This window comes from Elephas maximus, chromosome 24 (genome assembly GCF_024166365.1).
Source record: "Elephas maximus indicus isolate mEleMax1 chromosome 24, mEleMax1 primary haplotype, whole genome shotgun sequence".
Lineage (NCBI taxonomy): Eukaryota > Metazoa > Chordata > Mammalia > Proboscidea > Elephantidae > Elephas > Elephas maximus.
The window spans coordinates 63,078,614-63,105,704 of NC_064842.1; the positions used below are offsets into that span (position 1 = coordinate 63,078,614).

The following is a 27,091-nucleotide window of genomic DNA, read 5'->3' on the forward strand; positions in this document are numbered from 1 at the left end:
AATGTGGCAAGAAATTTCACTGCCTTTGGTCTCCTTCTTTTGCGGATTCTCTTCTACCCCACCCCAGAAGCATTTTCCCTCTATTCCTCCCAGGTAACTAGGGCTCTCCAGCCTCCTACCCTCTTCATCCCTCAACTCTAAAACTATCTCCACTTCCCAGTCAAAAGAGACAAATAAATCAAATATCACTGATGCACTGACTATTTCATTTTGCATAAATGATTTATCCTTCCTGGTATGTGCAGTGGTTCCTTCTTCCCCTGAAATCACACTACATCTAAGACTCTTTTAGAGTCAGCTTGTTCTAGTTGTATGTAGTTAACCAGGAGTGGAGGTGAGAAATGTCTAATCCACGCCTCTGCTTCTAAATGACCAGATACAGAGGAACCAATGCCAAATTTCACAGTGTTTTTTTAGCCTTCGTGGAGCCTGGGTTTTTATTTATCTGCTGAAGATACATACATGATCACTCTTCCTACATGGAAGGTGACAAAGTTGAATTCTACCTCAGCCTTTTTCTTTAAAGAAATCCTCCCACACCTTTGTGAGTTTCGGAAATGGCTTAATGCAAACAGCTGATCAGAGGACTTAATAACATTCTGTTTTAATAATCTTTATTATCCCTGGCTCCTAACTTGTATCTATCTCCCTTATGCTCCCTCTTGGATCTCCCAGTGTCCAGGTGGCCTTATCATAAGAAAATAACACATTCTGAGCAACTGGCTTTAACTGCAACCTTAGTAAGCCACTCCCTCATCCAGTGATCGATCAAACACCTTAAGTTTCTTTAAAAACTTTGCAGCCTTTTGTTTCAATGGAGTCAAACCCAAATTTGTGTTTGAGTTTATCCCTCTACAACTATAGAGTCCCTTTTCCTTTGTCTTCCCATTCTTTTTTTAAACAAGTCACAAAAAAAAAAAAGGCATCCTTGCCTGTTTAAAATTGTCTGGTATGATTTGTACTTTGACATAGGTACCCAACCAATTTCCCCAGTGGCTCAGGTTGCTCCAAGACCCAGGATGCTGTGACAAATCAGCAGACCAAAAACAGATGAACAAAAATTAGACTGGAAGAAAGATCAGGAGATGCTTGGACACAGAATATTCAAGGGAACCTCGGCTCCTAAGGAAACACAGTCTTTGTCCTTTAATACATGAGTGTATAATTAAGGAAACTACAGTGACACAATACATATTAGTGGAAAAGTTGTTACTAATGATTGTTTTAGGCAACAGAAAGCTAATAATGTGGTTTGGCCAATGAAATAAAATTCATGATTGTGATATGTGGTGATTTTCTTGATTTCTATGTTAACTAAAATTAAGCACAATAATTATTATTTATAAATGTATATTAGGTAATAATTTTTATATGGATCATATTAAGTGCTTGATGGATTAGCAAAGTTCTGTTTTATTTAATTGAAAGAGTAGAATACACATCTATGCTCACTTTTTATAATCTGTTCATAATACTTGGTTGTTTGCTTATGACTTTAAAAACCTCACATATCGCCACCATTTCTACCAGAAAGAAGTGCTTCTGGTCCTGTTTATACATGTCTACTGTACCTGGGCAGTGCTCTCAATATAAGAAGGGATTCAAAGTCCTCTACATCTGCCTGCACTTTCTACAAATTTTTAAGACTTCATTCCACCAATTTTGACTTTGCAGTGAGAACCGACCAGGTCCACCCTTCTCTTGGCACTGTTCTGTCTCCAGAGTTGATTTTCCACATAGCCAGGCATAGCTTTAATGACAAGGTATGTGACCCCTAGCTTATATTCTCCTGCCCAATCTACTGAACTCCAGACTTAACCCCCAACAGACTCCAGATTTTCCTTAGTTCCTTGAAAATGCCTGCCACTCTCCTTTTGCCAGGCCTTTATGCAAGCTGTTCCCTTGGTCTGAAATATTCCCAATTTACCTAATAATGTCCTCTCATTCTTAGACTTAGCCCCAGCATACCTTTCTCTGAAAACTTCCCCCAAACCACCTTTGTGTCTACCAGACTACACAAGGTCCTCGAATCATGCCCACTATTGCATCCTGCAATTTTCATTTATAGCCTATAGCAATTATACTTAAGCTGATTTGTGTGACTGTTTGATTAATGTCTTTTTTCACTACTATAAACTCCATCTGGGTAGGAACTATGTCTATTTTGCTCACAATATTATCCCTAGTGCCTACTGCAGTTCTTGAAACTTACTAGGTGTTAAATATTTGTGAAGCTAAGATGCTAATGCTATTAAGGATTTCCACACGCTATTTTAAAATATGTTAAGTTCCATGTTTTAATGCCAATGTGGAGGTTTCTCACTGTACTACTTCTCTTTTGTGAGTAAGTTTGAAAAGGGAAAGACCAGGGCAAGAAACATATCAAAGCCAGGTCCCCACAACTCTTTCAGGGCTTTCTTCAAAATCTTCAGGAAGGTGTAATTTAGCAGAAACAAAATTGGCTTCACTAACATAGTGACCATTTTAACCTGCTGATGTTATGGTAATGTCCAATCTATTCTACATCAATGGCACCTATTTTCTGGCCTTGTATACAGGCCTACTACATCTTTTTTTTAAAGGTATTCCCCATTGGATTACATAAAGAATATAAAAGATAAATTGCTCCAAACTACATTCAGTCCTAGATATATTATCTCAAATTCCTATTTCTTTGAAAAGATGTCTAATAGTCATATCCTACTCTGAAAAAGAAGTTGAGCAGCAGACTTCCAAGATGATGGCCATGTGAGCATATCTAATATCCTGAGCCACCCACACAAACACCAAGAAAAATAACTAGAAATCTATACTCAACCTCATAAGAACTGCTCCAATTAAAAGACAGAGAGAGGCAGATGGATTAAAAAAAAACAAGATCCAGCTATATGCTGTCTACAAGACACATCTTAGATTTAAAGACGCAAATAAGTTGTAATGAAAGAATGGGAAAAAATATTCCATGCAAATAGTAACCACGAGTGCCAAGGTGGTGATTTTAATATCATACAAAATAGATTTTAGGTCAAAGTCTCTTATAAGAGACAAAGAAGGACACCATAAAATGATAAAAGGGTCAATCCATCAAGAAGATGTAACAATTTTAAATATATATACATTTAACATCAGAGCCCAAAATCTATAAAGCTAACATTGACATAACTGAAGGGAGAAATAGACAACTCTACAGGCCCTGCAGAAATAAAAAGGATCAAAAGAGAATACTATGAAGATCTGTAAACCAAAAAAGTAGATAACCTAGAGGAAATGGACAAATTCCTAGAAAGACATAAACTTCATACACAGACTCAACAAGCAACATGAGATCTCAACAGACGTATAACAAGTGATGATATTGAATCAGTAATTTAAAACCTCCCAAGGGAAAAAAAAAAAAAAAACCTTAGACCAGATGAATTCACTGAGGAATTCTACCAAACATTTATAGAAGTGACTCAAATCCTTACACTTTTCCAAACTACAGAAGAAGAAGAATACTTTCTACGTAATTCTACGAGGCTAGCATTACCCTGATATCAAAAGTCAGACAAAGCCACCACGAGAAAAGAAAATTACAGACCAGTGTCCTTTATAAATATAAATATTTTTATAAATATCCAGGTCCTTTATAAGTATAGGTGCAAAAGTCCTCAAAAAAATACTAGCAAACCAAATCCAAAAGCACATTAAAAGTATTATACACCCTGACCAAGTGCGACTTATTCCAGGAATGCAAGGGTGATTAAACATTAGAAAATCAATCAATACACCACATTACTAGAATAAAAGAGAAGAACTACATGATCATCTTAGTCAGTGCAGAAAAGGTATCTAACAAAATCTGACACCTGTTCATGACAAAAGCACTCAACAAACTAAAAATAGAAGGAAAATTCTTCAATATGATAAAGGACATTTATGAAAAACCCACAGCTAACATCATACTAAGTGGAGAAAAGCTGACTGCTTTCTCCTTAAGATTGAGAATAAGACAAAGGTGCCAACTCTCACCACTGAGATTCATATATATTGGAAGTCCTGGAGAGAGCAATTATATAAGGAAAATAAATAAAAAGTATACAATCAAGAAGGAAAGCTACTGCTTTTATGAAGATGACATAATCCTATATACAGAAAATCCCAAAGAATCCACAAGAAAGCTATTAGAGCTAATAAATTAATTCATCAAAGTGGCAGGATACACTGTCAACGCACAAAAATCAGTTGGCTTTCTATACATCTCAGTGAGCATTCTGAAAGAAAATTAAGGAAACAATTCTATTTCTTTAGCATCTAAAGAAATAAAATACTTAAGAATATATTTAATCAAGGTGGTGAAAGGCTTGTACACTCAAAACAATAAAAATTCCTGAAATTAAAGGTCTAAAAAAACGGAAGGACATACCATGTTCATGGGCTTGAAGACTTAATATTGTTAAACTGTCGATACTACTCAAAACAATCTACAGATTAAACACAATCTGTCAAAAGTCCAAACGTCTTTTTTTTTTTTTTTCAGAAATGAAAAGTGAACTACAAGGGACTCCAAATAGCCAAAACAATCTTGAAAAAGAAAAACAAGTGGAGGACCCACACCTTCTGATTCCAAGACATACTATAAAACTGCAGTAATCAAAAGAGGCAGTACCAGTATAATGATAAATATACAGACCAATGCAATAGAATTGAGAGCCAAGAAATAAATCCATGCATCGATGGCCAACTGGTTTTTGACAAGGGTGCAAAGTCCATTTAATGGGGAAACTGGATTTCCACACAAAAAAGAATGAAACCAGACCACACCTCACACCATATAAAGAAATTAACTCAAAATGGATCAGTGACCTGAATGTAAGAAATAAAACCATGAAATTCTTAAAAAAAAAAAAAAGAAGTAATGTTGCAGGTTCTAGTTTTTGACAGTGGATTCCTAGATATGATATCAGAAGCACAATCAATAAAAGACAAAATAAGTTAGACTGGATAAAAATTAAAAACTGTGGTTTATCAATGGACTATCAGCAAAGTGAAAAGAAAACCTACAAATAAAAAGAAAAATTTGGTGGAACCAATACCAGCTAAAGGTTTAATATCCAGAATATATAAAAAAAACTCCTACAATTTAGTAACATAAAAGACAAACAATGCAATCAAAAAAATGGGCAAAAGACTTGAATAGACATTTTACCAAAGAAGAGATACCAATAGCCAACACATTAAATGCTCATTGCCCTTGAGTCAGTTCCAACTGCTGCAAATCCATGTGTGTCAGAGTAGAACTGTGCTACTCTGGGTTTTCAATGGCTGATTTTTCAGAAATAGGTCACCAGCCCTTTCTTTCAAGGTGCCTCTGGGTGGCCTCAAGCCAATAAGCTTTACAGTTAGCAGCCAAGCGCTTAACCCACTTACACCACCCAGGGACTCCAATGACCAACAAGCACATGAAAAGATGCCCAGTGTCACTAGTCATTAGGTAAATGCAAATCAAAACCACAATAAGACACTATTTTACTCCCATTAGAATGGCTAACATCAGAAAAACAGAAAACAGCAAGTGTTGGCAAGGATGTGGAGAAATTGGAAACCTCATCCATTTCCGGTAGAATTGTAAACTGGTGCAGCCCTTGTGGAAAACAGTTTAGTGTTTCCTCAAAAAGTTAAACAGAGAATTACCATATGACTCAGCAATTCCAATCCTAGGTATATACACAAAAGAACTGCAGTCAGGAATGTATGCATATACTTGTGTACACCAATGCTCATTGCAGGGTTATTCACAATAGCCAAAAAGTGGAAACACCTACATGTCCATCAAGTGATCAACAGATAAACAAAATGTGACATACACAACTCAGTGGAATATTACTGGGTCATAAACAAAAATGAAGTGCTGATACATGCTACAACATGTATGAACCTTGAAAACATTATCCTAAGTGAAATTAAGTCAGTCATAAAAGCACAACTATTATATGATACACATATATGAAATACCCAGAAATTGGCAAATATACAGAGACCAAAGTTTATTATTGGTTACCAGGGGCAGGAGGGAAGAGAAAGGGGTAGTCATCGCTTAGGTGGTGCTTAGTTTCTGTCATTTATATATTTTTATACTTATATACACAAATATATATAAAACCACACATTATAAAAAGAAAGTCAAAAAAAAGAAAAGTAATTGAACAGATAAGGATAATATAATATCAGCATGGACATGGTGTATCCTATCCAGGTTACTTTTCTTTCTTAGCTCACAATGTTTTTATAGATGTCAGTTATTTAAATTGCAACTTCACTGCTCTGTGATGGTTAAGATCCTTGAGAAAAGCATTTTTTTTCACAACCCATAAAAAATATCCCATATGCAGCTGAGGACTGTCAAAGAGTGAAAGTAATTGTTTTTCTAGATCATTATCTATTGTTTTGCTTAGTTTTACAGAGAAATTTGTAATTAACAATTTAAAACTCAGGAAAAGCATTAGTTTAAAAAACATCTTGATGGAGGTTTAAAAAACATTGCTCAGAAAAGGTCAAGCTAGTTTAATTTCAAACTATAAAGCAAGGACTAAATTCCAATGTAAAAAAAATATTTTTTTTGCTTCACTTCTAAAGATAATTTTGATAAGCATACTGCATACGATGACACTGCCAATACATAAATACAGTAATATAAACAGATGAACCAACAATAACAAAATATATTATTTAAGAATATATAAAATATTTTAATAAACAAGAACGGGACTTGTAAAAGCCAATAAAAATATTGAATTCACTATTTTCTAAACCCAAACCAAACCCATTGTCATTTATTTCAATTCGTAGTGACCCTACAGAACCGAATAGAACAGCCCCCACACGGTTTCCAAGGCTTAATCTTTATAGAAGCAGACTGCCACATCTTTCTCCTGCAAAGCAGCTAGTGGATTCGAACCAGCAACCTTTCAGTTAGCATCCAAGCCCTTACCCACTGCACTATGAAGTCTCCTTCACTATTAACCAGTTGCAACTCATGGCGACCCCATGTTCATCATACTAGAATTACGTTTTGTAGGATTTTCAATGGCTGTTTTTTCAGAAGTAAATTGCCATGCCTTTCTTCCTAGTTTGTCTTAGTCCGAAAGCTCCACAGAAACCTATTCGACTTCATGGCAATACTTGAGCCTCCACTGACAGACAGGTGGTAGCTGCCTTTGAAGTGCACTGGCAGGGAATGGAACACAAGTCTTCTGCATGAAAGGGAAAAATTCTACCACCGAACCACCACTGCCCCCTGTATTTCTCATGTTATTGTTGTGTTCCATCAAGTAGACTCCAACTCACAGTGACCCTACAGGACAGGGTAGAACCACCCCATAGGGTTTCCTAGGTTGTAATCTTTACTGGGGCAGATTGCCAGGTCTTTTCTCCCACAGAGCGCTGCTGACTTCAAACCACCGACCTTTTGGTTAGCAAAAAAATAAAACCAAACCAAACACATTGCCGTCAAGTCAATTCCGGGTCGTAGAGACCCAATCTGACAGAGTAGAACTGCCTCCTCAGGGTTTCCAAGGAGCAGCTGGTGGATTCAAACTGTGCTCCTTTTGGTTAGCCGCCCAGCTCTTAACATTGCGCCACCAGGAATTCGACCAAGTGCTTAACGGTTGTGCCACCATGGCTCCTTGTATTTCTCAGACTATCTCTTAAATCTATTTTTGCAGAAGTTGAATTACATTATTACCAGAGAAGGGAAATAGTATATTAATAATTTCGATAAAACAATTAAGTTAGCTGAAATAATTTTCTTTCTTGTACTCTGAAATATGATTTGCATCTTTCCTCAAGATTGAGTTGGAGCTACAACAGACAGACAGTTTGGAAGAAAGTTTAATTTCTTCAAAATGTCATATACCTTATATGAAAAATGAGATTACTACACTCTAACCTCCTTGATCCAAGACTTTTTATATGCGGAGGTACCGCGAAAAGTTAAAAGTGCAATACTCACAGAAAAGGTATTACATATACAGAAAGTGAATATGTGATAGTGGTTTAGTGAAATCAAACTTTAAAAAAATAAATTCTTAGTAATTTGAAAAGCCACGTTTAATTTTTTTTTATAAGAGTAGGTCAAAAGGAAGAGGTTATATATATTTTGATATAAAATATGATTCTCAGATTCTTAGTAACTATTGAAAAACTATACTTACCGAACAAAGCATTTTCTCTGCATTTTATGTATTTCACTACTTAAGTCTAAAGTAATTTTTGCATCAAGTTGCCTAGTCAGTTTCAATTTTTTTTTTGCCTTTTTCATGGAGATTTCTCTTAATACAGTTAATAGTCCTAAGAAACACAGTATTGTCTGGATTCTTTATCTAACAATAAATGCTTAAATCAATTTTATAGGTTACATATATGCACGGCTGATTCTACTATATAAATACAGCAAACAGTAAAAAACAACATACTATTCTTTTTAACGACACTTTAAATATTTTAAAAGTACATTTATTGACCTAAACTTATGAAGGAAAAAAAACTTAGAATTCTAAGTACTTTAAAATAACTACTTTTCAAATAATACATGATTTATTATGAGATAAAATTGATAACATTTGGATCGAATAGACACATGAGACTATGTTGGCTTCTCCTGCCTGGAGGGGAGATGAGAGGGCAGAGGGGGTCAGAGGCTGGCAGAACAGACACGAAAAGAGAAAGTGGAGAGAAGGAGTGTGCTGTCTCATTAGGATGAGAGAAATCAGGAGTATATGGAGTATATAAAAACCAAAACCCAGTGTCATCGACTCGATTCTGACTCATAGCGGCCCTACAGGACAGAGTAGAACTGCCCCATAGAGTTTCTAAGGAGCACCTGGCGGATTCGAACTGCCGACCCTTTGGTTAGCAGCTGTAGCACTTAACCACTACGCCACGAGGGTTTCCTAGGAGTACACAGCAAGGTGTGCATAAATTTTTGTATGAGAGACTGACTCAATATGTAAACTTTCACTTAAGGCACAATAAATAAATAAATAGATTGATAACACAAAAATCTGTCTAAAACACATTCTCCCCAATTTAATTTGAATGTATAAAGTATGACTTTTTGCAGTATATCTAAAATTTCACATAATACAAAAGGCAGGCAAACATTTTCTCATTTTATAAATACTTTTTAAACTGTAAATTGATTCACTTGTATTTTGGTAAAATCCTATTATGGTTTGAAACACTACAATGCATTAGGTGACTTGTTTGCATTACTTTTAAGTGCCACCTATAAAGTATGAGATATACTTAAAATTACTGCTATTGAGACAACTGACCAAATTTTTTAAAACTATAAAGACCTCAGTGAAATAAACGGCCTACTCTTCTATCACTACGTCTGAGAACTGTCCACTAACAGTGACTGGAGTTGTGACAATTTATCCACCTCAAGTGCATTGTGTTCCAAACTTTAAACTCCGTAAGTCATGATGAGGGATGAGAAGGACTTGTCTCAGTGTCTGAAGGTGTTTCCAAAATATTAACCAGTTATCTCCAGGAGGATAACCTAAATCTTTATTGTTTTATGAATCACAGAAATATTAAAACAGAAAACAATGGATTTTTGGCACTACAACAATTCTCCATATCAGACTGGCTTCCACGTAAGACAGTTAACTTCAATCTCTAGGTATAGTAATTTCAATCACAGAGTAACTCTGAAGATACTAAACATTAACATATTAAACTCAGAATATACTAATATATTGAGTCCTCTTTAATATAGTGAATTGAGCTACCTTATTTTCAAGCAAATGCTGGACATCATATCAACAAATGGTGCAGGATCTCCCTGACAGAATATTAAAACTGAATTTCTGCAAGGTCATCACCATACCATAAATAATACCGTCCATTTTCTGGGGGGAATCCACTTCTAATTATATCTGTGAACACTTCCAGACTAGGTACTCTTTCATTTTCCTCTTTTTATGCTTCACAAACCTAACTTAATGAGGCCCTGAGATGTAGTATGCATTCAAATATTAGTTAAATGGCTAAGTGGCCATTGGAGAAATACAAACCTCTTAAATTAGATTTTTATGCTTTACTCAGGATGCCAAAGCAACAAATATGCATCATATATGCAAGAGACATCCCTAAGGCACAAGCAGTAATCTCATTCTGCAACTCTCAAACTTTTTCATAACCCCACAGAACAAATGTTATCCACATGCTAAATTCTCTGCACTGCTATGTCTAACTTTTGTTCCTTTATATGCCACTCAGAAAAGGATATGAGAATGCAAAGGAGGGAGGTATAATTATGCAAGGATGGCATTGAGACTATATATATACACATATAAACCAAAAATCAAACCCATTGCCCAACTCATTGCAACCCTATAGGATAGAGTACAACTGCCCCACAGGGTTTCAAGCAGCAGCTGGTAGATTTGAACTTGTGACTTTTTGGTTAGCAGCCAAATGCTTATCCACTGTGCCACCAAGACCCTATACATATATACACATACACATATATATGTATATATAATTATGCATTACATATTCATTACATATACAGTATGTATTACTGATACAGTATTTCACGTACTACAGATACATTACATATGAATTGTATATATAATATGTATTTCATGTATTATAAAAACAATTTGTGTGCATATACATCCTTTCTTCACTCATCGACATGGTTGGATTCCAAAGACCAGGTCATTATGCAAAATCGCACTATTCAAAAATGGAGCGCCCACTTCTTGCATTTCAGTTATACATGTCCCCACCTTCCAGCGGCACGTACTGTCAGTGGGACAACAGCTTCCCTATAGCCCAAGAGAAACAGGAAATATAAACAAACAAACAAATTCATTGCCGTCAAGTCGATTCCAACTGGCAGCAACTCTAGTGGGCAGAGTAAAACTACCCCTTAGAGTTTCCAAGGAGCACCTGGTGTTGGGCGCTACATGCCCCACTGGTCATGTTAATGTACAAAATAGTGGGATAGTAGATTTTTTATTATTGCCGTAAGTGTCAGATGTTGGACAACGAAATAATCTGTAAATGAGGAGAAGGTGTACATACATATTTTTTCCTCTACTGAAAGGAGGCACAACATAAATTTGGATGATCTATCCAAAGTTAGGGGCCCTGGTGGAGCAGTGGTTAAGAGCTCAGCTGCTAACCGAAAGGCTGGCAGTTTGAATCCACCCATCATTCCTTGGAAACTCTATGGGCCAGTCCTACTCTGTCCTATGGATCACTATGAGTTGGAATCGACTGGACAACAATGGGTATCCAAAGTTAGTTCCACAAAAAGCTAAGGTATAGAGTATACACTTCCTATACCCTATAAACAAACTCTTTGCCGTTGAGTCAATTCCTACTCTTGGCAACCCAGTAGGACAGAGTAAAACTGCCCCATAGTTTCCAAAGAGCACCTGGTAGATTTGAACTAACGACCTTTTGATTAGCAGCCATAGCTCTTAACCACTATACCACCAGGGTTTCCCTATATCTTATAGTCCCACCAATATGTCCCATTTAATACCACCCCTTCATCTATCTCTTATGCTTCACTCATTTTTATATGCTAGTCAACCAATCTCTGCTAAGATTTAATTTAAAATTCTTAAGGTGAGGAGTATGGTGGAAAGTGTCTACCATCTCACAGTTGGGAGAAAATTCCACCATCATATCTAGGAACATGACAATCTAGATACAGAAGATACTCAACTTGGTTTAGATTTCCCAGAAGCAGACCCAAGGTAAGGACTGAAGTATAAGTAGTTTATTTGTGAACTGATCCCAGAAAATACCAGTAGGGAAGAGGGGAAAGAATCCATTAATCTTGGATTATTAAACCAGGTACCATGGTGGGCAAATGGAACTCAAACCCATTGGAGAAAGAATAGAACAAGCCTCAGAGTTATCTCAAGCAACAAGCAGGGAACCTAAGGTATATATTCAACTACTCTTTATCCACCATTGGTTGAGGACTGTTTCGGAAGCATTTACCTTGTGGTTTCTGGTTTTTCTCTATGCAGGCTTGGTGTGCTTCAGGGGCCAGTGAGAGAAAAATTCTCAGGCAGAAGATGTCCTTAGAAAGCACTCTGGAGAATCTGGGCAGAGCACCAAACTCATTTATTGGTGGAAACTACCTGCCTGCACCTATATGAATGAGTGCTTCCACCTCAACTCTGTGTAACTGAGTCCATGAAGATAACTGAATAAGGTAAGACTGCTATTCAGACTTAATTGCAAAGTGAGATTTCAGACTATATTAGACAAAAAGAACGGCAAACTGCAAATGAGAACCGAGGAAGTGAACCAATATTTAATAAGCACCTAAGCAATGCTAGGCTATAAAATTATTTTTATAAATTAAATGGGTTAAGTGGAAAGAAGTTGAGTTTCTTGAAGGATTTAAGTCACAAAGAACTCAGCTCAAGTGTCACCTTTACATTTGTAAGGTATATTACCCAAGACAAAAATTTAACTTCCCAGAAACTCAATCTCCTACTCCCTAAAATAAAAAATAACTGCCTATTTTTCTGGGATTGTGTGAGGATAGACCATGACAACATATAACATAGGTAAAACACTAGTCAGTGCTTGGTGCCGACTAAGATCACTCCTTCCTTGTCACAATCTTATGAGGTATGATTTTTGATTGCAGAAATAAGTTTACTAAGTCTTATAATGGAAAACCTGGTGGCGTAGCAGTTAAGGGCTGTGGCTGCTAACCAAAAGGTCAGCAGTTCAAATCTACCAGGCACGCCTTGGAAACCCTATGGAGCATTTCCACTCCATCCTATAGGGTTGCTATGAATAGGAATCGACTCCACAGCAACAGGTTTGGTTTTGGTATTTTTAGGTCTTACAATGGCTGAATGACTTGACCAAGCCCACTAAGCAAATAAGCAAAGGGTTGAGGTCTGGGCCCCTATGAGTCCAAAGATCTTGTCTTCAAATTCCAAAATTTGTGCTAATAAAAAATGGAACCAAAACCAAATATTAATTTGTCATCAGGCCACAAAATAAGTCAAATCTTCAAGTATAGACCTTATTTTAATGAGAATTTGCCTTGATTTTTAAGTTAAAGTTGGGCTAGCACCACTTTTATTGTAAACGATATTTTAAAAGATTGTTCAAAACTTTTTTTAAAAAATATATCAGTGTCTCGTTTAGGTAGTATTCAACTAACCAGGTCTTCTTTATATCAATTAACCAGAACACCTTTCTTTCCAAGTATACTGGTTAACTGGTATTTGCTCTTTTAATTTTTACCAATACATGTGTTTTTCCCTAAAAAAGAAGAAATTAAAGTATTATCTTCTAAGAAACATCCACATCCCTTTAAATTACTAGTATAAAACCGAATAAGTTCATAATTGATACCCAAGATAAAATCCCCAGTGTTTAGGGACAGGAGTTGGCATCGGAAGGTGAGACGTGAGGAAAAGATGGAGGTGTATTGCCCAGTGGTTGAATGGGCAGCAGATGTTAGACTGGATCAATAAAGGATCTTGTATGTTAAAATAAAACAACAATACCAAACTGAACTTGAAGGAAACATACCAATTCAGTTGAGAGTCTAGTTAGTATACATGTGATTTAAAAAAAAAAAAAATGTATGCAATACATGAATTGACTATTCCAGAAAATACTAAATTCAAACAAACACAAGGTAAGGTTTTTAAGTAATGATGAGGAGATAGCTGGAGGCATTTCAGAAGTTTAACTAGACAGAGTAGTTGATACCATAGATGAAACATATAGGCAATATTTTGCTAATAATCAATATTCTGGTTTTGAAACTGTTTGGATTTTGAGACATACATAACACTAAAAAAATAATTATGGAAAGGCTGCATTGCACTATACCAACTCCATTATTAATACACCATTATTAGTCACAATTACCTGTTCAAAGTGAATATTTTTCTATTGCAAAGGTTGTCGTTTTCACTAACTACCTGTTACGGATGTAAACCAGTTGTCTACCTGCAACTCCAAATGTTTAAACCGTACAAAATTCCCAGTAGGAAATAAACACTCAATCAAGACAACACTGACAAGAAGTACATAGGTGCGGGAGATTTAAGTTTTTAACGTGTTTTTTTAATCAAGTTGGGCATATTTTCGAAACTGATTAACACCTAAAGGGAAAAAAAAAAAAAAAGCAAATCATTTGGTACTGATACTGTGTGCCATTTGGATATACCGTACCTCTGATAAAAGCCTTATACGCACCCTAGGGAAGCACAAAGACAAAAGAATATGCACCGAATAAATGCATTACAAGGAAAAGAAAGTGAAAAAAGGGTTCCTTGTCTATAGCAATTGCTCTACAGAGTCAAAATGGAGAGGCACATCAAAGAGTGCCTTTTACTCCCTCCCCCAGTCTCACAGTCTCCCTTTCTGGCTCCCTTCTCCTCTTCTCTCTCTCTTTCCCCCCTTAGTCACCCCCCACCACCACCCGCGTCTCTTTTCCAGCTATCTTTACAGAACAACGTTGCACCATGTCACTCACCTGTCGTCGTTTTGCCATCCTTGGTCCCCTAACAGCAAATCCCGAAACCTGTACCTGGGAGGCAGAGGGGGCACTTCGCTCTCCAAATCAACCATCCTTCCTCAAACAGTGGGAAATATAAAACGACAAATGGAGAGGAGGGAAAAAGAAAGAAAATACTGCGGAGTAGGGGGAGAGCACTAATGAAATATTGTGGCCGAGAGAGGAACAGGAGGGAGAACGGGAAGGGGAGTGGGATGGGGGAGGGGGGTCTGCTCTGAGCCGGAAGCTGAGGCTGGAAGGGGCCTGGCTCCTCTTTCCTGAGGGTATGATGGGGGCGATACAAACCCAACCCTGGAGCAAAAGTCTGGCCCAGACGTGAATCAACGCTGCCACGGAACCGCCCCCAGACTCGGTACCGCCTCTGGTCCCCAGGACTGGGGGGGAGGGAGAGGAGAGGCGGGAGTGCAAAAGTTACTTCGCCGAAAAAACCGCGTGGTGCCTAGAAAGAGGGGAAGGGGCGGGAGCGCGCGCCGCGTGATGGTGAAGCACTTTCCAAAGAAGCAGGTAAAAGATCCTCCTCCAAGGGCAGCTCCCGGCTGCGGTTCCCTGGGGCGGGCGTGCACCGGGCACAGCTGAGGGCAGGCGGGAGCAGGGGACCGGGTCTGGTCCAAGACGCCACCAACCGTGCGCTCCTGACGAACGCCCTTAGGAGCTGCCGCTGTGGGCCGAGCCAATGAGGCTCCCCCTCATTAGCATAACACAGTGACGGCACGGGGGTGCCTTGGGGACAACCAATGGGGGCGAGCTAATTAGCGGATTCCCGGGCTCCTGACCCTTCTCTGGGAGGAGGGGGTGCGGGGTGCTTGGACGGTTCCTAGGTGCTACAACCAACTTCCCTTTGATCTTCTCCAGCCGAGGTGGGCTTTGCTGGAGAGGGAATTCCCAGCTTTCGCCCCAGGAAAGTCTCATTTTTACTCACACTCTGAAAAAAGGAGGTATTTTCCTGACCCGGAAAAGGATGAAGGGCTTTCATAGACCACGGAAAAGAAAAATTGAATGGTAACTAGGAAAGTGCATTGAAACGCATTAAGGATTATACAGTAGTAAGTAACTGTTTCTCCTGTTGTTGCTCCTAGCACTGTTGTGGGCTTATGGGTTCTACGGGCCCCATCCTTACGAAAGCTCCTATCGGTTGTTCACACCCCAAAAGAAGAAGTGAACCTAGATTTTGTTTACGGTATCACCGCTGCTTACAGGAACCATGCTATACAAGTCTTGGTTTGTTTGTTTCCACATACTTTTCTTCCTAGCAAGAGCTGATTTCATCAGGGTACATATGAACACGCAGACAACTACAGGACACGCTCTGGGCTAGGCCCTGAGAATATATTATTGCCCATTCCATTAATGCTCCCACAGTACGCCCAGGGAAACAAGCCTTATACTTGAAGTAACAGAATAGGATAACCCGTTGCCTTCGAGTAGATTAGGACTCAGACCCTATAGGATACTGTAGAGCTGCCTCATAGAGTTTCCAAGAGCGCCTGGTGGATTCAAACTGCCAACCTTTTGGTTAGCAGCTGCAGCACTTAACCACTATGTCACCAGGGTTTCCATAGAACATGATAGAAGTTGTAAAGAACATAAAAAGAACTTGGAAATACCTGTGAGATAACACAGTTATTCCTGGAGGAGTCAAGGAAGACTTATTGAAAATGAATTAAGCCTTATATATTCGTTTGCATGGCACTTAAGGGAAGGGAGGAGATGTGAGACAGGGAATAGCATGAGTAGAGACAAAGAGACAAAAAAATGAAGAAAGAAAAAACGTTTGGCTTGCGCAAAATAGTGATTAATTTGGTACGTTTCTCAGTAGAGATCATGTAGAGAAGGTCTCTAAAGAAGCTAGAAATGCTGGAAGAAATCAGCCGGATTTCTCTTAGCAGATAAAAGAGGATGAGTACCTAGACCAGAAGAATCACGGTGGAAAGAGAACAATCATAGCCTATGTCTCTATGATCAAAATTCTACCCATTCTTCTAGAGGTATCCCACAGGATCATGTCCTCCACTAGATTTCCAGAGTCTTCCAGCTGGCTCTGATGACCTTCTTCCTTTGAACCGTTTGTACACCTTTTAAGTACATTGCTTTTGTAGTGCTATCATACTCTGCGTGAAGTTTATCTCTGCATTTCTCTTCTGTCTCTGTCCCTCCTCCTGTGGCTTATCTTTCTAGCACAGTGCCTTGAAAGTAGTAAAACCTGAGTAAATACATGCTGAGATATATTAAAAGCTTGTAAACCTAAGACATTAATACTTTTTTTTCACATTTGCATTAACCCCAGAGTCAGAGTTACATTATTTGTCTATATTTCTTTTGCATGAACTTTTGTAATTATTTTGCCAAATGAGAAAGTTATATCAGTACATTATTAGTTGGTGCAAAAAAAGAGAATATGTGGTTTATATTTTGAACTTTATGATCCGCTAGTAAGGTGGCTGTATGAGAATTTACTTTTTCAAGGTTTCAGGTTAATGTTTACATTATTATAGTCTGACTTCATATATTTGGATGACTCAAAAATCTGAAATATTTACATATCAGTAACAATCTCAGGAATCAGGAAATTAAACAAAAAAATTATTAAGTATTAGACACCTAAGATGCAGAAGGTTAGAGAGTAAAACAATATTTATTTTTAAAAAGTTTAAAGCTTAGCACCCTATTTTATACATTTGTAACAATCTTAGTTATTTGGTTCCTAAGTACCCAGATGATTCTAAAAATGCAGCTTAGGAAGGGGCAGGTAGATTAAACAGGAAAATAAATAAATCAATCAAAACCTACTCAGCTAATAGTGTCACAGCACAGCTGTTAAGGGTACAGAGAACCCCAATGTGTCAAGCCAAACCCTTGGAAACTACTGCATTAATGTACGCTTTTTTGTGTTGTGTGCCTAAATATTGTTGTCAATGTGAAGAATCTTGGACCACTAAATTTAAGAAAATTAAAAGAATAATACAGTATAAGAAATATGATACTTAGCATTTCTTAAAACATAGCACTATTTGGGCATTGAAACTTAAATTTAGAAGGGGAAGATCAGTTGGCTCTTTTTTTTTGTAGCAGACTTTTATTTTTTTTCTTTTGTCATTAATTTTGACTTTTAATTCTCCCGCCTGCCTTTCGGTACTTTAAGCTTTTAATATTATGTCTTGGCATTCCCTGCTGTTAAAATATATTTTTCTTTCTCGCTTTTTACCTTGGTTTCATTTGTCGTTCATCTTCTGCCTCATGACATCTTTCTCTCTCACTCTCTGTGTTTGTGTGTGTGTGTGTGTGTGAGCACGTGCAAAAGCTTTCATTCTACTATAACATGAGGTTTAATTTTTGGAAAGTTTTAAACTCGGTTCTGTACATTACAGTTTTGCGCTTTGTACACTCATACTCTTAAGCCCCCTAGTCAACAATTAATGTAGAGTAGAGCAATAAAAGAGGTTGGTTCTTTACTAACAGATAGAATTCACCAAATGTTTTTCAAATTTTTATGCTGGTGGAATGAGCATCCAGAATGAGGATTTGAGAGAAATCTGGTTCTCTAATTTACAATTTTTTTTTTAATTTTCTACCAAACACATTTGAGGATATCCTAATTTGTCCCCTTCCTTTTCAATAAGGGTGTCTTTGTCATCTAAAACCTGTTGCCATCGAGATAATTCCAACTCATAGTGACCCTATACGACAGAGTAGAACTGCCCCATAGAGTTTCCAAGGAGCACCTGGTGGATTTGAACTGCTGACCTTTTGGTTAGCAGCCATAGCACTTAATCACTACTCCACCAGGGTTTCCCTTCGTCACCTAGGTCTGCTATAGCAGAAATACCACAAGTGGATGACTTTAACAAAGAGAAGTTTATTCTCTCACGGTAGGCTAGAAGTCCAAATTCGCGGCGCCAGCTCCAGGGGAAGGCTTTCTGTCTCTGTTGGCTCTGGAGGAAGGTCCTTGTCATCAGTCTTCCCTTGGTCTGGAAGCATCTCAGCCCCTTGGTCTGGGAATATCTCAGCACAGGAACCTCAGGCCTAAAGGAAGTACTCTGCTCCTGGCACTGCTTCTTGGTGGTATGAGGTCCCCCTGTCTTTCTGCTCGCTTCTCTCTTTTATATCTCAAAAGAGATTGGTTTAAGACACTATCCAATCTTGTAGATCTCATCAATATAGCTGCCGCTAGTCTATCTCATTAACAACATAGTGATAGGATATACAACAACATAGGGAAATCACATCAGATGACGAAATGGTAGACAATCATACAATACTGGGAATCGTGACCTAGCCAAGTTGACAGATATTTTTGGGGGACACAATTCAATCCATGACAAAGGGTGGAAAAAAGCCTTTAAAAAAAATTCAGGTTCCCAATACATTGATTGATTATGCCAATGTTTTGGGTTAAAAAGGAAAGGTTTATTCCCATGGATGATGAATGAGGAATGGTTTTATTAACTGTTGACAATGTACTGACAATTATCTTGTGAATAATGAACACAGGAGCTATCATAGAATATGATGGAGATTTTGACTGAAAACTCAAACATACATGTATATTCATATATCATTTTTAGGACAAAATTCTGTGAACTGTCAGTGATTATATCTACATTGCCCTGAAAAAATATTTTAAAATAACATTTAAAAAGAAAAACCTTCCTGTATCCTAGGATACCCACTTTATAATGTTCCATCTTTGTAGGCAGAAAAGGGCAGGATAATCCACATCCATTCAGATAGCATCATTAAGCTGCATAGCATCTCAGTGTGAAGGAGACAGGTGTTCTACTACTCTTTCAACAAAAATATATTAAGAGGGTACTATGAATTAAACATCTCATAGTGTAGTGAACTGTGAGGAGTAAGGGTAAGAGTACAAACCATTAAGCAGTTAAATAGAATGTAATAGGTGTTGGTAGTAATTAGTATTGGCTGTTGTATTGCCACTGGTGCAAATGGTTAACATGCTCAGGTTCGAGTCTACCCAGAGGTGCCTTGGAAGAAAGACTTGGTGACCTACTTCCAAAAAAATCAGCCATCCAAAGCCCTGTGGAGCATAGTTCTACTCTGACACACATGGGGTTGCCATAAATTGGAATCGACTTGAGGGTAACTGGTGGTTATGTTGCTAGGGAGCATATAAAACCCACTGCCAGAGATAACATATAGAGACAACTACATCTGGTTTTGGAAAATTAGGGTGGGCTTTCTGGAGGAGATGATATCTATACCGAAGAATGAGAAAAAGTAGGGGAGTAAGGTGAAAGCAGAGGAAGTAACAAGAACAAAGGTGCAAATGTTCATTTTGTTGTTGGTGGGCAGAAAGGGAGAGAGAAAAATGGCAGGAAGATTGGCAGCTATGAACCACCTTCACTTAAGAAGGACCACATCTGGAAGAACCTTGTATACTGTGCCAGCAAGCTGAGGTTTTATACTGAAGACAATGATGAATTTTTTGAGGATTTTAAGCAGGTGCATGGTAAAGTCCAATACACCATTTGGAAAGATCTCTGTGGTAGCAGTGTAGATAATTGATTGGGGGGGAGAACGAGAATGGAAAAAAGAAGGCTGTTATGGACTATAGAGTCTTTCAGGTGAGATATGCCAGATGCCTGAATTGAGGCAGTGGTTATAATGCAGATGGCAGGTAGAAGACAGATTTATAGGAAATTAAGAAGATAGAGTTGATAGGACTTGATAATTAAGAGATTGTGAAAGTTAATGGAAAGCAAAGAATCAATGATACTTTCCAGGCTTCTGAGGGGCATAGGTTGGTGGAGAGTATTATTGTTGGATGAGAGGAGAATACAGAAGTAGGTCTGAGACAGAAAATGATTTCATTTTCTCATTTGTAGAAGGTTAAGTGGCAATGCAAGAAGGTTTGAAAACATGGGTCCGAATTGTTATTGTTTGTTAAAGTCAACTCAGTTCTGATTCATGGTGACCCCATGTCAGAGTAGAACTGCTCCAAAGGGTTTTCAAGGCTGTGACCTTTCAGAACAGATCACCAGACCCATCTTTCGAGGCATCTCTGGGTAGGTTCAAACTGCCAACCTTTCAGCTAGTAGCCACCCAGGGACATAAATATCAGGTACAAGTTCTTGACCGAAGATGCAAAATTGGGAAGCATCAATATACGGGTAGCTGTTGAAACCAAGGAAGGATAAATGCACGTGGTTGGTAGTACTATGAGGAAAGAAAAAGGCTGAGACTGAAGCCATAAGGTGACTGAGGAGAGGGATGGATTAGAGAGGTGGGAGCAAAGCAAGAGGGAATTCAACGTCTACTGCCAAAGTAGGTATATGTGTTTCTCTATTTTCTTGATTAGTTTTATTCTATGAACCTAGCTTCCAGCTAAAATAGATCCTATCTACAGAAATAAAAATGTAACAAAACCTGTCCTATATTCTAAGCATGTCCACCTCCATGAGCAGAATCATTTTTATTTCAGCAACACTGAAAAGAGGAAGTAGAGAGAAAATAAAAGGCAGAATATCACATTCATTTCACCAATTAAACTTGAAAAGCACAGGTAAGGAATATTGGGGAAGACCATTTGAAGATTTATGAAGACGTTCCAATAATTAATTTACCCACTTGTAGTGTTTGTTTTTCTTTCTGCAAACCTTACAACGGAAACCTGCCAAGAGGCAGGTAACATTTTATTAATAGTAATATACTCTGTGATCTTGCTTCTTTCTCCTAGCTCCCTCTAAATACACACATTATTCAGCATCACTATTAATGATAAGACACCTCATCTCCATTTATCTGTCTCTAAACCCTCTTTGCTGTGACTGAATTTTTGCAGGAAGAGCATAGAGCCCAAGGAGGAACTATTTACTACCAAGTATGAGTCAGTAACTCTGAAGCATGATCTCCTACAACAGTTCAGGAGTCATGCTTGCATTTTTCTTCTACCTTCAGAAAATATGTATTCTTTGTGAGAAAAAAACTCTCCCTCAAGTTAAGAAAACTACAATTTTTATCTTGAATCTTCCCATCCTTACATTGCTCATGTCCCATAGCCTGACCATTGATAGACTGAGGGAGGCACCCCTATTTTTGATCATTCCTTTACCCTGACTCTTGTCCTCTCTGAACCTGCTAAAGCAGGGAATGGCTACTGGAACTTTGCCTTTGTCAATACTTGGCAATTGGTGGTGATCAATAACTGTTCTATGAGTGAATGAAAAAATCAGTAAATGGATTAGGTCATATCTTCGTCAGCATTCAAACATAAGAACATGCTACTGTTAAAAATAGTGGAAAAAATGTAATGGTGACAGTGTGAATTACTCTTATGTCCCTGAAAAAATATTAAGCTCTTTACAATAATTCTGAAAAATAAATAATACTCTGCTAATACGATGAATGAGAAAACTTAGGTGTAGAAAATATCACCAGAAAGGAGATTCTAGGTGAGGATTCAAATTCTTGACTTTCTGACTCCAAAGCGCATGCTTTTTGCAATATGTCTGAAAAAGAAGATTTATATTCAATAGCTAGTAGATGTTTATGTTTATCTATTAGTAACCTAAATGATAAAATTGCTCTATTGCTGTCCTTATCCACTACACTCCAACCTCAGTTTTATTCTCTCCCACCTGAGGGCCTTTCCAATCCACCTGCTTTCCCTTCACTATTCTTCCCTTTATCTTTGCACAGCTACCTTCTTCCCACCATTCTTTCAACATCACTTCATCAGAGAAGACTTCTCTTCTCACTTGATACAAAGATGCCGCCTAGATGCACCATACCATATCATACTACCTACGATTAGTTTGCTTTTAAACAATTTATTACTGTCTAATTTGTTGTATTTATTCCTTTCGTTTTGTTTGTTCATTTGTTTTCCTGTTTTTTTCTTTTTTCTTGTTACTCCACTCCTACTACAGTGTAAGCTCCATAAGGGCAGAGATCTTGTCTATATTTTCATCACGTAGAAAAACAGAATATAATATGCGCTCAGACACAAAGTTTGCTGAATGATAGAAAACAAAAAAGGAAATAAGGGAGGGAAAATGGAAGGAAAAAAATTTTTTGCTCAGATAATTACCTAAATTTCCCAGCTCTAATCTGCAAAAATTGTACTACACATATCCAAAAAAAACAAAACCAAACCCAGTGCCGTCGAGTCGATACTACACATATAGACTGTATTTTTACGTGTGTGTGTGTACATGTACATGTGGCATACATAAGTAAGGCATGCACATTTTAAAAAAGCATTTTGTCAAAGCTTTATATTGAGGCATATTTGAGAAAATACAGCAATGCTTGCAAGAAGGAAAAAGCATAGGGTATGGTCTTGGCAACTGAAATGGTTTTACTTGCATGTGTAATATTTTCTCTTGTTTTTATTGATTCCTATTATGTAGAAATTCAGTCTACAAGGAGCAACATTCTGGGTGATTGTTATTCTATTGTTATAGTATATCAACACATTATAATGTGCGGTTGCTATCTGTTCCAGTATTAAAAATGACCCCAAACTCATTAGGTAAAAATGTATCAGAATTTGGTAATACTTTATGAAATGTATTATTTTCCTCATTTTGAAGATGATTAACTGGAGGTAAAGAAAGATAAAATAAATCCCTCAGTAGCCATTTCAGTGGAAATGGTATAAAAATCCAATTTTCCTGATTGTTAATGCAGTGCCCCTGGGCCATAAGCTAACTGTAGTTTTATTGCATATACCATGATGGCACACACAACACAGTACAATTCAAAGAACAAAAATGTTGCCTACTAGTGGGAAATTAAGAAACATTCACTCTTTTTTTTCCATAAAGTATTAGATACATTGAGGTAACTGGTATATATAAATACATAAAATCTTTGGTATTTATATATTTTCTTTATCCACAAAGCTGTATTGTAAATATTAATTATAATGCCTTTATATACCAAATTTGGATTTTTATTTATTTTCAGATATCTCACCACTTCAAGGTGCAAAATGGTAGCTCTGTGTCCACTACCATCTTAGTTTGTGCAGCAGAGGTTTCTTTGTGTGTGTTTATTTTGATAATTTCAGTGTTTAGTGTGTATTTTTCTATTGTACAAAAATAAGATAGAAGCAGAAAAGTTTGAATATCAATACCAATGAGAAGACATTGAATATTCATACTTAGAGATTGAGAAGGGAAGGGAAATCAGTACACACTGCCATAAGCAGCAACTGTTCAGTCTCATCTGAGCATCCTGTCTTTAGGAGAAGAACAAAATCATAGAACATGAGATGCTAGAGATATGTCATTGAAGTTGATATTTTCTTTTTAGTTACCTGAGATTGGAGTATTTCAATCAACATGTACCTCTTTTTTTTTTTTTAATGTACCTCTGTTATTTTAAAGTAGTGAGTCAGCATGTACACCATTTTTTAATATAAGCGCAACTTCAGATGACTCTAGCCAGAGATATACAAAAGTCATATCACCCTTTGCCTCCCCCCATGCCCATTCCCATCACCCTACACCCCCGTCTAGTCATCTAGTGGTGCTGCAACAGAAATACCACAAGTGGGTGGTTTTAGCAAACAGAAGTTTGGCCTCTCGCAGCCTAGTAGGCCAGAAGTCCAAATCCAGGGCATCAGCTCCATTTCTGTGTTGGCTCTGGAGGAAGATCCTTGTCATCAGTCTTCCCCTGGACTAGGAGCTTCTCCAAGCAGGAACCCTGGATCCAAAGGATATGCTCTGCTCCTGGTGCTTTCTTTTTGGTGCTGTGAGGTCCCCCTGTCTCTCTGCTTGCTTCTCTCCTTTATATCTCAAAAGAGATTGGCTCAAGACACAATCCAATCTCATTAACATAATTGCTGCCTATCCCAACTTATTAACATCACAGAGGTAAGATTTACAACACATAGGAAAATCACATCAGATGACAAAATGGTGGACAATCACACAATACTGGGAAACATGGCCTTGCCAAATTGATACACGTATTTTGAAGGGACACAATTCAATCCATGACAACCCCCTTCCTTTCTCCCTGCCTCCCCTTAACATTGGTGATAAAGTATACAAGTTCTGAATCCAGGCTGCTTGGATATAAATCCTGGTATTTATTAGCTGCTTGACCTTGAGCAATTTATCTGAGGTACTTCAGTTTCCCCTTCTACAAAACAGAATAATTAGAATACTTATTTTTTGATGAACAAATATGTTAATACATATAAATATCTTAGAATGGTGTTTGCCACATAGTTTGCTATTGTTATTACATGTGTTTTTCAAAATGTATGAATCTAAATTTTTAGGAGACTTCTTCTTAATATAAACTCCCCTTCACTGTTTAGCAACTAATGAATTTAATTACGTTTTTCAAATTTCACACAACTGGTTGAACAGCTTTGATTACCTTTTAGTAGATAAACTAAAGTGTTTACCCTCAGAGCAATTGAAGCAACATAAATGTACTGAAGTTAAAAAAGAAAACAAACCTGGATCCTTCGTGATTCTCCTGAACTCCCATGGAAATAATAAATATGGATAATCAGACAAGTATCTTAAATATTCTCTAGTTAGAAGCCAGATCATGTAGGCATTTAAAATTAAAACAAGCATCTTGAATTATATTCAGATGCAAAGCAGGAAAAAAATGTGCACCATATTGAGTTCAGAAGCAACAAGCTGAACATGTGCTACAGAGCTAAATGAGTAATGGAATTTTTACACTGGTTCCACGCAGACTCTATGGTGGCAGAAAATAAGGACATGGCAAAAAACGATCTGGAAATGTCAGAGTCAAATCAATAATTAAGAGGAAAGTTCACCACCTACTACTCAAATATCAATACAAAATATATGAAACTACTGATTAGCTTGCAGAAATAGAATATATATTTAGGAATATTAGCACTAAGTTTTTTGACAAGAAATTCATCCATATTTACAAAACAGAAAGGGAAACTCAACTTTGACTTGTCCTGCGCACTTTTTCTGTTTTCTTTCTTTTTGCCCATGAGGTTATAAGCCCACTTTGGCTTAAGCACTGGAAAAATCACCAAATTGTACCAGGTGGCCTAGAAAACTTGAATGTTATTAAGGTATTAATGACCTGACAGCCAAAAGCCAACTAATGTCCTGAATCAGGGATAGATTATTTTTCCAGGAGTTGACTACCAAATTCTCCAAGGCCTTAATTAGACAGTTTATCTCTTTTATTTAGGCAAACTTTTAACAATATTTTATCCATAATTTAGTTATGTGTGGATATTACATTCACTAAGATTGTGAATGTAATATCCACACAAATCAGATAGAATTATTTTTTTAATTGCCGACCAATTCTTTCTTCCTTCCTATCTCATTTTCCTTCACTGCTAAAATACATCTGCTGCAGATCAGCTCTCTGATAAGCCAAATCACAGATGAAGAACTGATGCCAAGTTTCCATGTAAAGCTCAGTCAAGTGAGGAAGAAGCCATATTATTCATGCTAGAGTCACATGAAATCTAGTGAGCAGGCACAGCTCAAATAGGAGAGAAAATATAGCTTCCCAAACTGTAACCCAATAGTAACAAATAAACCCATGTCAGAGATACTGCAGGAGTTAGACTGAATTCTACAGGGAGAACCAAGTTAACAAAAGTGAAATGTGGATGCTCAATAGAGAGGAAAGATTCCAGGAAGTAGAATCAGATAGAGGAGCCAAAGGAAGAGGAGCATCAAAGAATATTAAGGTGAGTATGACATACCCAAATTAGCAGACTTCAATTCTCGGACAAGGAGATTTTGTCATTATTTTTAAAGAACAGGGACCAAAATGACTTGGTATATTACTTAGGATGCTCTTGATTTTTAGTAACAGGATACCTGATCTACAAAAAAGAAAAAAAAAAAAACCTGTTGCTGTAGAGTGGATTCCGACTCATAACATCCCTACGGGACAGAGTAGAACTGACTCACAGGGTTTCCAAAGCAGCTGGTGGATTTGAACTGCTGACTTTTGGTTAGCAGGTGAACTCTTAACCGCTGTGCCACCAGGGCTCCACCTGATCTACAGTGTCATAAAAAAGAATAAAAGAAATTTATCAACTCACATAATTGAAAAATTGAGAGAGAAGCTTCAGCCAAGGCTTGTTTTAATGACTTAATGATTCTACAAAGGAACTGGTTCTTCTGTATTTAGTTGTTCTGCCTTCTATGTCCCTCCAAATAATTTCCAGATGGCTGCCAGAAGCTCTGGGGGCTAGTTCATTTACTGTAATAAAAACAATTGAACATCTTTAAACCTAGGATTCCCAGCAAAACTAAGAGCTACCAGAGTAGGTATCCTGAGTATATGGTTTTCCAATCTGCAACAAAAGAATGAAGCTCATTAAAATAGTCTAGCCTCTGTGGTTTATTTTTCCCCCAAATCCAAAGCAACAACAGCAGGAAACAGAATAGACTTCAGAGACTGCATCAACTTAAAGTACAAATGTAAAGTCTATTCCTAGATGATATTGCAATCAGGATTTTGAGAGATTATGTCCCAGTTAATTATACTGTACTTCATTTTTGGTCTGCCAGCATCTTGTTC

At 37.4% G+C, this 27,091-nt stretch overlaps 1 protein-coding gene across 2 annotated transcripts in view; it reads right to left on the reverse strand.

Annotated features, from left to right (window-relative positions):
* The window catches only part of KCNT2 (potassium sodium-activated channel subfamily T member 2), a 571,079-nt gene extending 555,774 nt beyond the window's left edge, over positions 1–15,305 (reverse strand). For both annotated transcript variants that reach the window (XM_049868194.1, XM_049868196.1), the window contains exon 1: positions 14,531–15,305. In XM_049868194.1, the coding sequence (XP_049724151.1) occupies positions 14,531–14,625 (95 nt within the window). In that variant the 5' untranslated portion in view covers positions 14,626–15,305. The remainder of the gene's footprint in view (positions 1–14,530) is intronic.
* Between the last annotated feature and the right edge of the window lie 11,786 nt (positions 15,306–27,091).